General features: G+C 37.2%; 1 protein-coding gene across 5 annotated transcripts in view; it reads left to right on the top strand.

Annotated features, from left to right (window-relative positions):
* The window catches only part of NAALAD2 (N-acetylated alpha-linked acidic dipeptidase 2), a 61,951-nt gene that overhangs the window by 14,945 nt on the left and 30,067 nt on the right, over window positions 1-16,939 (top strand). For all 5 annotated transcript variants that reach the window (XM_065936826.1, XM_065936825.1, XM_065936823.1 and 2 more), the window contains exons 6-13: window positions 396-582; window positions 5,252-5,345; window positions 6,479-6,577; window positions 11,199-11,284; window positions 11,713-11,832; window positions 11,937-12,019; window positions 15,409-15,472; window positions 16,852-16,919. In XM_065936826.1, the coding sequence (XP_065792898.1) occupies window positions 396-582; window positions 5,252-5,345; window positions 6,479-6,577; window positions 11,199-11,284; window positions 11,713-11,832; window positions 11,937-12,019; window positions 15,409-15,472; window positions 16,852-16,919 (801 nt within the window). The remainder of the gene's footprint in view (window positions 1-395; window positions 583-5,251; window positions 5,346-6,478; window positions 6,578-11,198; window positions 11,285-11,712; window positions 11,833-11,936; window positions 12,020-15,408; window positions 15,473-16,851; window positions 16,920-16,939) is intronic.

Genomic DNA, 16,939 nt, shown 5'->3' with positions numbered 1-16,939 from the left:
AAAGTGAGTTAGACAAGGTCCTTGTTCTCAAAAATAGTAGTAGAGAAGAAAGATGTTTAAAAGTTATTTTACAATGCTTTGCTCCATCTTGTAATATAATCATGCACAAAATACAGAAGATGTATAGAAAAGAGAGACATTAATTTTGCAGTTTTAGGAATAATAGGAATGCTTCACAGAAAAGGTAATAACTTGTTTGGAGTTATGTTGAATAAATGCAAGTTGTTAAGACTACCTAGGCAGAAATCGAATTCAAGCCAAAAAGAACTGATTGTTACCAGTGTGATAATAAAATAGTGTGTAAGTTTCCGTATGTTATTAAATTGGCTTTATCTTACATGGGTAAGTCAGTCTTTCGCCATTTCTACATTATGGATTGCTTATTGCCCCTGAAGGTTAAAAATGCCATGTCAGCAGGAGCCAAGGGAATCATCTTGTACTCAGATCCAGCTGACTACTCTGCTCCTGGGGTACAGCCATATCCCAAAGGGTGGAACCTTCCTGGAACTGCAGCCCAGAGAGGGAATGTGTTAAATCTGAATGGTGCTGGTGACCCCCTCACTCCAGGCTATCCAGCTAAAGGTAACAGATGAGCCTGTTATGCCCCACTCATTTTTGCAAAAATATTACTTGTCCTTACAGAAGGCATAAAAGTAAGCATCTATAGAATAACATTAAAATTGTGCACAATTGTATTTTGGATTGCCACTGCTAGGAATTTAAAAGAATTTCACTTTTATTATTTCAGCTTTAAGTTTCCATGAGGTGTGGACGTGAAGAGGGGGAGTAGACAGTTCAGTTCTCTTCTGCCTTTAGTAGAGGTTGAAGAACACATGTCCAGAGTAATACTATTCTTAGCAAACTAGAACTTAGGGTTTCTGAACTGTGTAATGATTTTATTTTTTTATAGATCACATATTTCTATTTTTGAAAATACCAATGAGATTTTTTGTGTGATTTAATATGTAAAGTGTGAAAGATTTTCACATTTGTGTAACCATATCCACAGTCAAGATAATGAATGTGTCCATTACCCCCAAAAGTTTCATCTCATCTTTTTGTGATGCCTTCCTCTCAACCCCCCTCCCTCCCTGCCAATCCGTAGGAATCTTTGATTTGCCTTCTGTCTAGTATAATTATTTTGAACTTCAGCTATGTTGATGTCTGTGTCAATATTTCAGTTTGTTTTGTCGTGGTTGTTGAATGGTATTCCATTGAATACTCTACAGTTTGTTTATTCATTTACTTATTCTTGGGAATTTAGATTGCTTTGACTTTTGGAGATATTACACATAAAACTGCTATGAACAGTTGTATGCAAGTCTTTATATGTATATATACTTTTGTCTCTCTTGAGTAAATGAATAGAAATGGCATGGCTGGATAACATGATAGATGATTTTCAAATTGTTTTCCAAAGTGGTTGTACCATTTTGCATTGTAGCAGCAGTATGTGAGTGTTCCATTTGCTGCATCCTTGTCAGCGCTTAGTATGGTTGATCTTTTTAACTTTACATTCTAATTGATAGGAAAATCTCCAAGTTAAAATTCTTTTTCAAAGTTTTGGTAGCTATTCTGGTTCCTTCCCATGTGAATTTTAGAACTGGCTTATCATTTTCTACCAAAAGTCTCCTGGGAGGTTGACTGAGGTTGAATTAAACCTATAGCTCAGTTTTGGGAAAATTGAAACTTTAAAATATGGGATCTTCTGACCCATAAACATGGACCAGCTCTCGATTTACTCAGGTGTCCGTAACTTTCTCTCAGCGCGTTTGTTGTTTCAGCGTACAGACCATGTGTCTTTTTCACATTTATCCATAATAATTTCATAGTGTTATTCTTTTTTAAATTACATTTTAAATTTCGGTTTCCAGTTGCCATTGTTAGTAAATGGAAATGTTGTTTCTAGAGGAAACATACTGATCTTGTGTATTGATCTTGTATTCTGTAAACTCATCAGTAATTAGTTCTGCTAGGTTTTTGTGAATTCCATCAGCTTTTGCATAGGTGATCATGTCATATGCACATAAAGCGATTTTTATTTCTTTGTTTCTGTTCTGGATGCCTTTTCTTTTTCTTTTCTTATTGTAGTATCTGGTACTTCTAGGACATTGCTGTAAAACGTAGTTAGAACAGATATCCTTGCCATGTTTCTGCCCTAGACTGTCCCTGTCTTTCTCTGTTAAGTAGGATCTTAGCTATAGGTTTGTTTTTGTTTTTTTCAGATTTTATAGATTCTTTTTTTATCAGATTGAGGAAGTTGACTTTTATCTTAAAGTGCTATAAATTTTTATCTTAGCACATTTATCTCATTTGACTAGCAATGTGTACAGAATTTTGTCAGATTCTTTTACTGTACCTAATGAAATGATCTTAAATTGTTCTTATCTATGTTTTTTTTCAATTATACATATTGATTGGAGTGGGTGGGTGCACCCCATGCAGCTTATTGGATGTTCTCGAATAAGGTATTGAAGGCAGGCCATGGTTGTAAAGACAGAATCCTAATCACTAGGCTACCAGGAAATTCCCCAGATTGATTTTTGAGTGTTAAACCGAAACAGTGTTCTAATGGAACATTCTTTTTTTTCTTTTGATTATTTATGACTACGCTGAGTCTTCATGGCTGTGTGCAGGCTTTCTCTAGTTGCAGTGAGCGGGGGCTACTCTCAAGGTGCGGTGCACAAGCTTCACATTGCCGTGGCTTCTCGTCGCGGAGCCCAGATTCTGGGTACACGAGCTTTAGCAGTCGCGGCCCTCAGGCTCAGTGGCTGCGGCACGGGGGTGTGGCTGCAGCATGTGCGACCTTCCTGGGCCGGGGACCGAACCCATGCTGCTGCACGGGCAGGCGGATTCTTAACCACTGGGCCACCAGGGCGTCCTCGTTGTAGTATTCTTCTGTGCAATATTGGTATATTACTAAATTTGTGCTAAAAAGTTTGCTAAGAATCTGTCTTTAATGATGACGGATATTGTCCTGTCAATTTACTTTCTTGCAGTATCTCTGTCTCATTTTAGTAGCGGTAACATTGAGTTCATGGAATGAATTAAAAATTACTTCATCTTCTTCATTTTTTTGCAAGTGTTTGTGTAGAATGGGTTTGATTTTTTTCTGTAAATGTGGCTCAGTGGTAAAGAATCCACCTACCAATGCAGGAGACATCAGAGATGCAGGTTTGATTTCTGGGTCAGGAAGATCCCCTGGAGGAGGAGATGGCAACCCACTCCAGTATTCTTGCCTGGAGAATCCCATGGAGAGAGAAGTCTGGTGGGCTATATAGTCCATGAGGTCGCAAAGAGTCAGATGTGACTGAGCGTGACATGGCATGATGTAGAATCCTTCAGTGAATTGATATGGGCCTGGTATTTTGTTGGTAGGAATGTTTTTAACTGCAAATTAAATTTCTTCAGTAGATATATGGCTGTTTAGGTTACGTATTTAATCTTGAGTGAGATTTGCTAGTTTAAAATTTTGTCCATTTCATCTAAGTTGTTAAATTTATGGGCACATAGTTGTTTGTAATGTTCTTCCTTTCTTCTCTCTCTTTCTTTTCTGCAGGTACTGGAGTGCTATTCTCTTCTTTATTTCTGATATTGATGGTTTATATCTCTCTTTCTTGATTTGTCTTGCAAGGGATTTATCGATTTTGTTAATCCACTCAGGGAACCAGCTTTGAATTTCATTGAAAATTTCTATCATTTGTCTGTTTTCTATTTCTAACATTTCTTTTCTGGTCTTTAGTAGGATATATCCTTTCTCCTGCTGATTTTTGCTTCGTTGGCTCTTATTTTTTCAGTTTCTTAAAGTGGAATCTGATGTAACTTGTTTGAAACCTCTCTTTTTTTATAAGACAGTTGTTTTAATGCTCTAGAAAACTCTGTTTTGGGTGAAACCACAAGTCCCAGTTAGAATTTAAGCCTGTCAATACCTTTCATCTTCCTATAAGGAGTATATTGTTATTATTTGAGTAAGAAATTTTCACTTATTCCCAACACCACTTAGTTCAGTCACTCAGTCATGTCTGACTCTTTGTGGCCCCGTGGACTGTAGTACACGAGGTTTCCCTGTTCATCATCAATCCCGGAGTTTACTCAAACTCATATCCGTCAAGTCGGTGATGCCATCCAACCATCTCATCCTCTGTCGTCCCCTTCTCCTTCTGCCTTCAGTCTTTCCCAGCATCAGGGTCTTTTTCAGTGAGTCAGTTCTTCGCATCAGATGGTAAAAGTATTGGAGATCCAGCTTCAGCATCAGTCTTTCCAATGAATATTCAGGACTGATTTCCTTTAGGATGGACTGGTTGCTCCAAGGGACTCTCAAGACTCTCTCCAACACCACAGTTCAAAAGCATCAATTCTTCAGTGCTCAGCTTTCTTTATAATCCAACTCTCACATGACTACCAGAAAAACATAGCTTTGACTAGATGGACCTTTGTTGACAAAGTAATGTCTCTGCTTTTTAATATGCTGTCTAGGTTGGTCATAGTTTTTCTTCCAAGGAGCAAGCGTCTTTTAATTTCATAGCTGCAGTCATCATCTGCAGTGATTTTGGACCCCCAAAAATAAAGTCTGTCACTGTTTCCACTGTTTCCCTATCTGTTTGCCATGAAGTGATGGGACCAAATGCCATGATCTTAGTTTTCTGAATGTTGAGCTTTTTTTTCTTTTTTTTTTTTGAATGTTGAGCTTTAAGCCAACTTTTTCACTCTCCTCTTTCACTTTCATCAAGAGGCTCTTTAGTTCCTCTTCATTTCTGCCATAAGGGTGGTATCATCTGCATATCTGAGGTTATTGATATTTCTCCTGGCAATCTTGATTCCAGTCTTTATCCAGCCCAGCATTTTGCATTCCCTTCAGTTCTTTTTTTTACAGTTTTTTCTAGTTTCAGAATCTGGGACACATTTTCCAGGTATTTAGTTAACTGAAGCTTCTCTAAAAAGTATTCAGGATATCTAAGGAAATAAAGTATTCTTGGGAAATTCAAGAGAATTACATGAAATGTCAAAGCAAATATGAGAATCTGTAATCCCTGTAATTGATTTTACATTAAAATGTAAATGATTTAATTTTTTACTGTCAAATTAAATAGACCCCGTATTGGATAAAACAGTCAGTCACTTTGGGGGAACTTTAAATCTTGGATATAATATCAAACATATAGCAAATCTGCATTAGTAATAGCAAGAATTCCTTTAAACCCTTTGCTCAGATTCCTCAACTGTTCTCCTCTTATGCAATTGGTTTCTGCAGAGTATGCCTTCAGACTTGATGTTGAAGATGGAGTGGGAATTCCCCAAATCCCCGTACATCCCATTGGATATAATGATGCAGAAATACTATTACGGTATAGTTTTCTAGTTGCATTTGAGAATAAGATATATTACACTAAACATCTATTTTCTCTTCAAAACCTATGTTAAAAGTGAAGTCTTGTATCAGAATTGACTCTTGAAGTAGGAAATATAGAACACATCTTTTTTTTCCATAAGGAAAGAGCAGTTTAATAACTAGGAAATAGTAAGAAAACATTCCTGTATTTGCTACAAATGAAAGTCCCAAAAGGAAAAACTATGTCCAAAGATAAAAATATTGACTTGAGATTTTTCAAGCAGTGAGGTTATCTTAGGTATTTGTATTTGACCTGCATTTCAAAAATGTGGTGACGCCCACAACTCACTAGATGTGTAAACTTATACCAGTTATTCAATCTTTCTCTGATTCAGGTTCCTTCTCTGAAATGAAGACAGAACTAGTTTCTGCCTGATAGAGTTATTATGAGTAGATGAAATCATTATATAAATATCATATGAAAAACATTCAGTCATTGTTTGCTATTACTGTATTGTATAACTTGTTGGTTCCTTTTCAGATTTCCTAATGTCTATTTTTTGCTTAATGTATGTACAAATGCAATTCAGTAATTGCTTTTTGAGTGGCTACTGTGTAACCAGCAGCTTTTCTAGAAATTAATTTTTTCTTCTCCTTAATTTCATATGTTTAGGATTTTTTGAACCTAATGCTTCCCTATGTAAATAATTAGAGTAAGAAGCAGAAAGGCTGATGAATTGATGTTTCCCATTTCCCCTCACTATTTTGGTGGTTTTCTCCTTAGCTCTTTTTTTTGGTGGGATGCTGTGCTGTGAAGCACATGGGATCTTAGTTCCTCGACCAGGGCTTGAACTCAGGCCCAGGCATTGAAAGGCCGACTCCTAACCTCTGGACCACCACAGAATTCTGCTCCTTAGCTCTTAACCCCTAGCATATAAACATTTTACTTACGTATCTCAGTTATGGTTCTCTTGCTAGGATGTAAGCTCTGCAAGGGAAGGGAATTTTACAGTTCCCAGCACTTAGTAAATCCTCAATATATATTTGTTAAATCTCTGAATAAAACCTCGTCAGCTTTCTTTGTGATTTCTTTTATAATTTGTGGTGCTCAGCCTTTTTTTTTCTGTCATTTTCATTTTCTCTTGACAGCTATTTGGGAGGAATTGCTTCACCAGATGAGAGCTGGAAGGGAGGTCTTAATGTGAGTTACAACATTGGGCCTGGCTTTGTAGGACATGATTCTTTCAGGTAATTTTACATTACTTTAGTATCCTAGAAAAAGTTTACATAGTTAATGGAAAAATGTCAAGATAAGTGTTCTGCCAGTTTTGTTTTGCTTATTTTTCTCATTTTTCATAGTGAATAATTATCATTTAGAAGTACTTAGAGCTTCCCTGATGGCTCAGATGGCAATGCAGGAGACCTGGGTTCAATCCCTGGGTCGGGAAGATCCCCTGGAGAAGGAAATGGCAACCCACTCCAGTATTCTTGCCTGGAAAACCCCATGGACAGAGGAGGCTGGCAGCCACCAGTCCAAGAGGCCTGCAAAGAGTTGGACAGGACTAGGTGACTAAGCAGAACTGCTTATGGAATGATGTATTAAATTCTTCTTCCAACAGGGCTATCGCAACATGTGTTTTTTACATCTCAAAAATTGCTACATTTGAGTTACAGGCTTAGCATTTTAACTCTCCTCTTTTTTTCTAAAGTATTTGTTTGGCTGTGCCAGGTCTTGGCTGCGCAGGTGGTACCGTCCCTGACGGGGGGCTGAGCTGGGGCTCCCTGCACTGGGAGATGGAGTCTCAGCCACTGGACCCCCAGGGGAGTCCCTTCACTTCCCTCTTTACCTAATGTTTCGAAATAGCTCTTCAATAGTTGTCAAAATGCTATGCATATGAAGCACTAGCTTAACTTAAGGGAAGGAGTAAAAGAGAACGGTTCCAGCCTTTTACTGATCACTTCCTGTGTGGGGGGGTTAAATAAGTTAAAATGGGTATGCACGTGACTGTTACGAGGCTCTATACGCTTTTTTTAGTTTTTACTGTTATCAACCGTTGTAACACTTTTGAGGAGGCGTGATCGCAGAATATGTTTCATTGAGCTTAATTTTACAGAAAGAATAAATTTTCCAGTGGGTCAAATTAGGCAGGAAATGCCAGTAGCAGAGAACAGCTTGTCCAGAGGTGTAGAACATCATGGCATGATCAGAACTTTAAGTACTCTGATTTGCTTGAAAGTTAGAGAGGAAGGGAAACTTAAAAACTGATGAACTGGAAAAAATATAGCTGTATTAAGACAGAATTATTAAGTCAGTCTTGTTTGCTAGAAATTTACTTAACAATATGAAATTGTATTCTGAGAATGTCTTTTAATTTCTGTTAAGAGTTTTATTTCAGAACTTTTAAATTACTGCTGCTGACAAGTGTTCAGCCATGTCCGACTCTTTGCAACCCCGTGAACTGTATCCCGCCAGGCTCCTCTGTCCATGGGATTTTTCCAGGCAAGAATACTGGAGTGAGCTGTCATTTCCTTCTCCAGGGGATCTTCCCAACACAGGGATCGAACCTGGGTCTCTTGCATCTGCTACATTGGCAGACAGATTCTTTACCACTAGCACCACATGGGAAGCCCTTTAAAGTATTAGGAGTTCAGTTTTATTTTATAGAAATGTTAGAAATATTTTTATGTATGTGCTTATTTATCTCTGTCTCTCAATTAAAATGGACATCTTTTAATATAAGAGACTTTATTATCTAATTATTAATATGCTCTCGAGGTACACAATGAAAGATATAAGCCTTTCTGATTTATAAACAGAAACAAACAAACACAGATAAATCAATAAACACATAGCTACAGTCACAGTTCAAGAGTAAGCTCAGAAACAGAACATCTCCCTGGTGAAGATATCAAAAAGCTTTGTTTGCACTATGAGCAAAAAAGTCTATTTGATTTGAACTCAAAATGGGAAAATACACAATTTTTAAAAAAACAATTGCTAAAAACAAGACTCTGTGTCATTTCTCATCTAAGAGATCTTAATAATAATGTATTGATCAACTTAAGATTACCAAATGATAAGACCTGAAACCAAATTCTTTACCATTGCCACAACAAATGGGGTGTAACTTATCTGCTGTAAGCAAACTAGAAACAGAAACAGAACACAGAATCAGTAGAAAAAAGTAAGTTGGAGATACAGAGATTCAGCCAAGTTAAAATTTTATTGCTGCTTGGAATTTACATCTGAGAGTCAAGGAAGATATGTCTGGGTTAAGCTGCGCATTCTTGGCTCTCCAAGAAGAATCCATTGTAAATCTCAGTGGGACTTCCATAAATGATAAAGGATGATTTTTTTTTAAGTAAAACCATAATTCTCATACAAATATAAAATGAATTTGTGTAAAAATTTTATTTAATACAATAAGGGAACCCGAAAGGAGTTAAAAGCTGGTTCAAAGGAGATTTCAAAGATGATACAAAAAAATGAGCTCCTTAGGAATGCTGAAGTGAGTATGCTTAATAGCTGAAAAACTGATTTCTTCCACATTAGGAAAGGAAAGTTTATGAGAGAAATTGTACATTTCAGTGGACATGAATTATTTGTATTATCAGATTTCCACAAGTTAAATTCTGTTTCTGTAGAGTTTTAAAATAGTCTTAAACAAAGACTTTAATAGGCAGAAGTAACTCTGATATTGGAGCTGAGTTTGTTCTCAGATTTCTCCTCTATTTCCCTATATAGGAGGATATTCATTTCACAATTATTTCTTGAGCATTTCCTGTACCCTGGCACCACCTGGGCACTGGGGATTCAGCAGTGTACAAAACAGGCAAAAACCCCTGCCCTCTGGAGTCTATTCTTGAGTTCAGTTTATTTGGAACGTAATGAGTTTGAAGTGATAGCAGGACATTATGGGCCACTGCGTATCATTTAATCTCATAGGCAACATCCCTTTAGTGATTAACTTGTAATAAAATAGGACATGTTCTTCCCTGTTACGAGGCGGGGAAGGAAAAGGCCCATCTGAGTCAAACTCCCCCCGGGGCAGGTCTTGTGGCAGTCCCAGATTGGAGGCTCAGGTTTTGGAAGGTTCAGATGCAGCACAGGGGTTCCTTGTGTCTGTATGGCTGCACCCCTGGCTGATGTCACTGTCACTCAGATTCCTGGCCAGCCAAATTCCCTCAGCGTAGAGTCCCAAATTGAAGATCAAATTCCTCCGGAAGTCATTTATGTCGACGGTGAAGTAGGAGATGCCCCAAAGTCAATCTCCCAAGTTGTCCAGAATTTCAGGAACTTCATTTGCAGAGCCCACAACGTTCTCACTGACCCTCTGGAAACCATAGCAGTACCTCTCTAGGTAACTCAGGTACTTCTGGAGTCCGTGATACTAGAAACTAGGAAAATATGGAGATTAACGATGTAGATGAGCTTCTTTGAGAATCTGAGCTGATAGCTAGTTTATTTTCCGTTTAGATTAAAATAGCTTGTCTTCTCTCATTCCTCATTGTTACAGCATTCTTTTATTTTCTTCATTTAATTACATATGTCAGTGAAGTTGGGTTTCTTACTAATATATCTTAGGCTTATATATTTAGAAACATGCTAAAGAACACTTTTGCTTTTTGCTATTAATTTTTATCATTCAGAAGCAAAAATAAAGTCTTTTACCAAATGTCTTAAAATGCAGAACAACACCCATTGATTAGTTTTCCCCTAAAGGCACTTTTTAGTTGAATACTATTCATGAATTATATACACATTCAGAATCACAATGTACTTTTAGGGGGAGAAACACCAGAATCTACTCTTTACAATATACGGGATTTGACTTGTTAGTTCTTGCATTCAAAAATGAACTAAAAAGTAGAAAGTTCTGGGGTTCCCTATGCACTTCCTATGAGCCTAGCATAGATTAAAATTTTTTGTTCCCCTCTGATAAAGAGGCTCAACATTTTCCCATGTCGGTTTGGCTTTTTAAAATGTGAATGGCATTTTTAAATGATTTTTTGATCTTGATTATACTTTCCTGTGAATTCTGATTTGGTTAATTACAATTGATGAATGAATATTTAAAAGGCAGGCCCAGATCAGAATCAACAGTGATGACCTCGAAGAGTTTCATCATATAGCTGTCTTGTACATTCTAGCAGGTGTTTCTCTGCCATTTAACAGCAGAGTTTATCATGTTCCTTGTAGGCAGCACTCAGTCAGCTCTTTAACAGTATCCTGATGGACCGTTTTGATAATCTTGGAAAATGTTAACTGAATATCAGGAATTGATATTACTATAAAACAAATTAAAAATAAGCTTCTCTGGAGACTTCCCTGGTAGTCAGTGGTTAAGACTCTGAGCTCACAATGCAGAGGGCCTGGGTCCAGCCCCTGATCAGATCTCACATGCCACCACTAAGATCTGGTGCAGCCAAATTAATAAATATATATTAAAAAAATAGGCTTCTTTAGATAATAGGCTCTCTCCCTTATTTTTGTAATTGTGTAGCATGTATTTAAAATTCTAGAATCAATGCACAAGCTGTGTTTAATAATAGAATATTTTGAACTTTAAATATTGACAATAGAGCTATGAGGGAGGAAAAATATAAAATATTGATGTTTGCTTTTTAAAATTTGAATTTAATGTGGATGCTTCAGTACACAGGAGTAAGATGTCATGATATCTGCAACTTACTTGCAAATGGCTCAACAATATTACAATTGTTTGAGTTTATGTGGTGGGTATTTGGGAAGTTATTGCCCTGTTATACAATTTTCTGTACTTTTGAGATTTCTTATAATAAAACAGTGGAAGAAAGCTGTTAGACATAATGCTCCATGTGAAGTAATTTGTCCCCTTTGAAATTCTAGGAAGGTTAGAATGCATGTTTATAATATCAATAAAATCACAAGGATTTACAATGTAATCGGAACTATCAGAGGATCTGTGGAACCTGGTAAGTTGATGGATTATTGTAGATGTTTGGCTTTACAAGATTGCAAGAAGATTTTAGTCCACAGCTAATTTTTTCTGGCTGATGTGAAATGACTAACTTTGGAAGAAAAAAGTATAAATCTAAAAGAAGACTCTACCTTATGGTGTTCATTTCTATGGGGAAACTCGAGGAAGTTTTTTTTTCCCCTTGGATTAGAACATAACATTTTTAATATGCTTTATTTTTAGTGCAGTTTGAGGTTCAGAATGAAATTGAGTACAAGGTACAGAGAACTCACATATAACTCCTGTTCCCCTCAAACCCCACATGTAACATCTTGTACCGTGGTGGTCCATTTATTAGAGGAAGAAGTTTAATTTACAAACATATATTGTACTCTTTATAAATGTATTCAAAGTTGAAGTTCTTTTGAACACACTTTTTCCCAGACAGGTATGTTATTCTGGGAGGTCATCGGGACTCCTGGGTATTTGGAGGCATTGACCCAACCAGTGGGGCTGCTTCTTTGCAAGAGGTTGCCCAGAGTTTTGGGAAACTGCTGAGTGGTGGTAAGTAGTGTTTCTGTGGTAGGTGGTGAAAAAAAGTGACCAACTGAAATTTCCTTTGCTTTTAGGCAGATAAACCTAGTTATGTGTGTTAACAATGATTACAGGCTGGAGACCAAGAAGAACAATCATTTTTGCCAGCTGGGATGCAGAAGAATTTGGACTTCTGGGTTCTACAGAATGGGCTGAGGTAAATAAGACAGAAAAGTTCTTGTTTTCTTGGTCAACAGGCAACAAATATTTATATCTCACGACTGAAGCAACTTAGCATGCATGCATGCATTGGAGAAGGAAATGGCAACCCACTCCAGTGTTCTTGCCTGGAGAATCCCAGGGACGGGGGAGCCTGGTGGGCTGCCGTCTATGGGGTCACACGGAGTCGGGCATGAGTGAAGCGACTTAGCAGCAGCAGCAGGATAGTCACAAATAGGTTCTATTACTAATATGGTTTTAATTTTGATAAATACTCAAGAGAATTTAGGAATTAGAGTTTGTTCTTACTTTCATAGCAGATTGGCAAAACAGAATATCCTCTTAATTACTGGACTGTGAACAAATTTATTATTGTCAAAATATTTTAGTTTGTATTTGTTTTGTGAAAAATCTATATGTTCAGAAAGCAGTTAAAACTAGCAGGCTGTTTGTGACAAATGAATTAACTTATCTAAAAACTGATATAGATCCTTGGAGTTAATTTTCAAGTTTTTGAAGTTTCTTTGGATTTCTTCTATCTAAGAAAACATAAGATGTTCTATTATGGTGACTATATGCTATTATAATTTCACATTTATAGATTTGATACATAATTGTAAACATGGGTTTATTTTACCCTTCATGAAAGCGCCTGATTGTGGAGTATAAGATGATAATTTTGTAAATTGACTTATTTTTTGCTTCAGGTATGATTAACTCTGTCACTGACTCTTGATGCTTTAAGCATCTCTCCTAGGCTCCCCTCTGTCATCCTCTTCCCTTAGCCTCCCTCTCCAGTATCTCTAAGTTCTTAAATGTGCAAGGTAAGCTCAGAAGGCAAGTGTGCCGAAAAGTTTCCCTCACCTATCCTTTATTTTATGAGTCCAGATTTTACAGAACTGCTTTAAAGCATGTCATGTATTTCTTGCCATCTGCTGTTTCCTTCTGACTCCTTTCCTCTTACTTTACTTTACAATAATATGAATTAAATAAATACGGAAGTAAAATCACACACACACAGTTACTTGGATCACTTATGCTTTGTTCCATTTATATTGTGAAGTTTTATTATTACACTGGTATTGTGAATATGTATTTTGGAATAGGCTTAACTTTAGATGAATAATTTCTTAGGAATACATGCATATAAGAATATAAATATATATATATATATAATATGCCTTGCATTAATTTAAATACATGTGTGTTAAAAGACAGTTTCGATACTGTTTCTAGTTTTCTGCCAGATTCTTGATCACATTCAACAGCATCCTTACCTTCTTAAATATAGTTTAGGAATCTTTATTTCTACCGTGAGTCTGTTATAATGGGGACTCTGACTCTATTTATCTAGAGCAGAGTCAGCTGTCAGCTGACCTATGTGCGCAGCTATAGAGACAAGAATCCTCATTTGTGTAATAACCACTCACAGCCTTAAATGTTTTTACTGTGACGTGTTCTTATATGGTAGCAAGCTACAGAGAGAAGTAGAGAGATCTCTCAGCATACTCTCATATGTATGTGACACTAGTCTTTCTCTGCTTTATCTTACAGGGTGAGTGTGTGAAAGAGAGAGAGAGAAAGAATATCTTGTTAGTCCTATTGTCCATCCTCTCTCCCTCTAGTTTTTTTCTCTATTCTCTGCTTTTTTTGTTCCTTTTTCTTCATCATACCTTAAAAAAAGTTTTAGATAAATGGAAATTTTCAACTACTCACTTTAAATGATAAATTTACATGGGTATATCCAGTTTCAGTGGATCTCACACTTCTATGTATGTAATGATTGCTAGAGATTCAGTTCAGTTCAGTCGCTCAGTCATGTCCGACTCTTTGTGACCCCATGAACCGCAGCACGCCAGGCCTCCGTGTCCATCACCAACTCACAGAGCTTACTCAAAGTCATGTCCATCGAGTCAGTGATGCCATCCAACCGTCTCATCCTCTGTCGTCCCCTTCTCCTTCTGCCCTCAACCTTTCCCAGCATCAGGGTCTTTTCCAGTGAGTCAGTTCTTCACATCATTTGGCCAAAGTATTGGAGCTTCAACTTCAGCATCAGTCCTTCCAATGAATATTCAAGACTGATTTCGTTTAGTATTCACTGGTTGGATCTCCTTGCAGTCCAAGGGACTCTCCAGAGTCTTCTCCAACACCACAGTTCAAAAGCATCAATTCTTTGGTGCTCAGCTTTCTTTATAGTCCAACTCTCACAACCATGCATGACTACTGGAAAAACCATAGCCTTGACTAGATGGACCTTTATGGGCAAAGTGATTTCTCTGCTTTGTAATATGCTGCCTAGGTTGGTCATAGCTTTACTCCAAGGAGCAAGCATCTTTTAATTTCATGGCTTCAATCACCATCTGCAGTGATTTTGGAGCCCAAAAAAATAAGGTGTGACACTGTTTCCTTTGTTTCCCCATCTATTTGCCATGAAGTGATGGGGCTGGATGCCATGATCTTAGTTTTTTGAATGCTGAGTTTTAAGCCAGCTTTTTCAGTCTCCTCTTTCACTTTCATCAACAGGCCCTTTATTTCTTCTTCACTTTCTGCCATAAGGGTGGTATCATCTGCATATCTGAGGTTATTGATATTTCTCCTGGCATTCTTGATTCCAGCTTGTGCTTCATCCAGCCCAGCATTTCTCATGATGTACTCTGCATATAAGTTAAATAAGCAGGGTGACAATATACAGCCTTGACGTACTCCTTTTTTTATTTGGAACCAGTCTGTTGTTCCATGTCCAGTTCTAACTGTTGCTTCCTGACCTGCATACAGGTTTCTCAAGAGGCGGGTCAGGTGGTCTGGTACTCCCATCTCTTTCAGAATTTTCCACAGTTTGTTGTGATCCACACAGTCAAAGGCTTTGGCATAGTCAATAAAGCAGAACTGGATGTTTTTCTGGATCTCTCTTGCTTTTTTGATGATCCAGCATATGTTGAATATCTGATCTCTGGTTCCTCTGCCTTTTCTAAAACCAGCTTGAACATCTGGAAGTTCACGGTTCATGTATTGTTGAAGCCTGACTTGGAGAATTTTAAGCATTACTAGCGTGTGAGATGAGTGCAGTTGTGCGGTAGTTTGAGCATTCTTTGGCATTGCCTTTCTTTTATTCACTCACAGGGCATCAAGAAACTGTACTCTGAAAATGCTTTTGCCTCAGGGCTCACTGCTATTGCTATAAACAATAACTAAGCATCATAATGTTTTTCTTGTTTTAAATGTATTAGTGTTGTTAACCAACCAGTTAACAACATTTTCTCAGAAATTATTGTCAAATTCATGGGTTTTATAAAGGTGTTTTAGACTACTCTTATACTCAATTAATCTATTTTGTTTATATTCCCACAAAATACTATGAGTTAAGTAACAACTTTGCTTCAACTATAGGAGAATGTAAAAACACTCCAGGAGCGAAGCGTTGCTTATATCAACTCAGATTCATCTATAGAAGGTAAATTTTATTTTTGATTGTTATTAAATAGTATACTATCATTTAAGTCTGTACATTCCTTTTGTAAACCAAGTTTATTCTCTTCCTATGAGATACCTCAATACCTTCATTTTCCATTTTACTAGAGAGAAAATCATTATAATTCAAATGAATGAATGTGACTCATAACTAAACTATTAATCCTAATTTCTTTATATTTACTGTTTGCCTATTTTGAATTAGTAGTATTTAGCAGGCTTGATGGGAGGTGGAGAATGGATACATGTATATGTATGGTTGACAATCTTTGCTGACCACCTGAAACTATCACAACATTGTTACTTGGCTTTAAAATGTTTTTTTTTAAAGAATATTTTTATTAAAATCACTATGTGTTATGAAGATATGAGATATTTTAGAGGATGGTTAACCTTTGTATGAATAACATTGAATTACTGAGGCGCCAAAAAATGGAAAAGAAAATCTCTAGTATGTCATTACATTCTTCATGTGGAGATAGTAAAAGGATTGGACTAAAATATTTCAGAAGAAATATGTAACAGAATATTTTATACAGAAATAGTTCCTGAATGTAATGAAACAGATTTGAAGGGAACAAAATCTGCACACTTCCTTTTGACCCTAATACGTGACGTTTGTATCTCTAGGTTTTTGTTATTATTTCTAGATAGATGTCAGGGCACACTTCCCTGACACGCTCTGGTCTACCGTCTGCCATATACTCTTGTATTAATGAATGAGGGAATTCCCAGGTGGTCCAGTGGTTCAGATGCCATGCTTACACTGCTGTGGGCCTGGGTTTGATCCCTGGCTGGGGAACTGTAAATGAAGAGAATGAATACTGCGCCTTACCCCTTCCTTTGCCAAAGCCCCCCAAGTGATCCTGCCTTAGTGAAGAATGACCCTGACTGTTACTGTGGGAGATGCCGCCTTAGCAAACTCCAGTATCCTGAGTGTGTCCTGCAGCCTCTCTGGCCACTGAAGAATTATTTCCATCCTATTTTTGTTGTTGTCTTAAATAATAGTCTTTATTTTTACACAAAGCACTGCAAAACGAGGCAGTTCCCCAAGGGTGACTTGGAGCTGGAAATTCCTTCCTGAGTGTGAAAGGGTTAGGCGTTCAGTCATGTCAGACTCTTTGCAACCCTGTGACTCTAGCCCACCAGTCTCCTCTCCATGGAATTCTCCAGGCGAGAACACTGGAGTGGATGGCCATTTCATTCTCCGTTTCCACCCTATTTTTAATTCTCTGGGAATGATGCGTTCAATTTGAAGTTTATAGTATCTTGTTTGCATCTGGAAAATAAAGTTAGAATTAAATATAGATTGGAGTTTCATTTGGAAGTATTAAAATACTTTGTGTCTTGTGTATTTTTCAGGCAATTACACTCTCAGAGTTGACTGTACACCCCTTCTTCATCAATTGGTGTATAAACTGACAAAAGAGGTATGTAGTAGATCTGTCTT

Source organism: Muntiacus reevesi, chromosome 5 (assembly GCF_963930625.1).
Source record: "Muntiacus reevesi chromosome 5, mMunRee1.1, whole genome shotgun sequence".
NCBI lineage: Eukaryota > Metazoa > Chordata > Mammalia > Artiodactyla > Cervidae > Muntiacus > Muntiacus reevesi.
The sequence above is the reverse complement of the archived record's forward strand: the minus strand, read 5'-3'. Positions and strand labels throughout refer to the sequence as shown.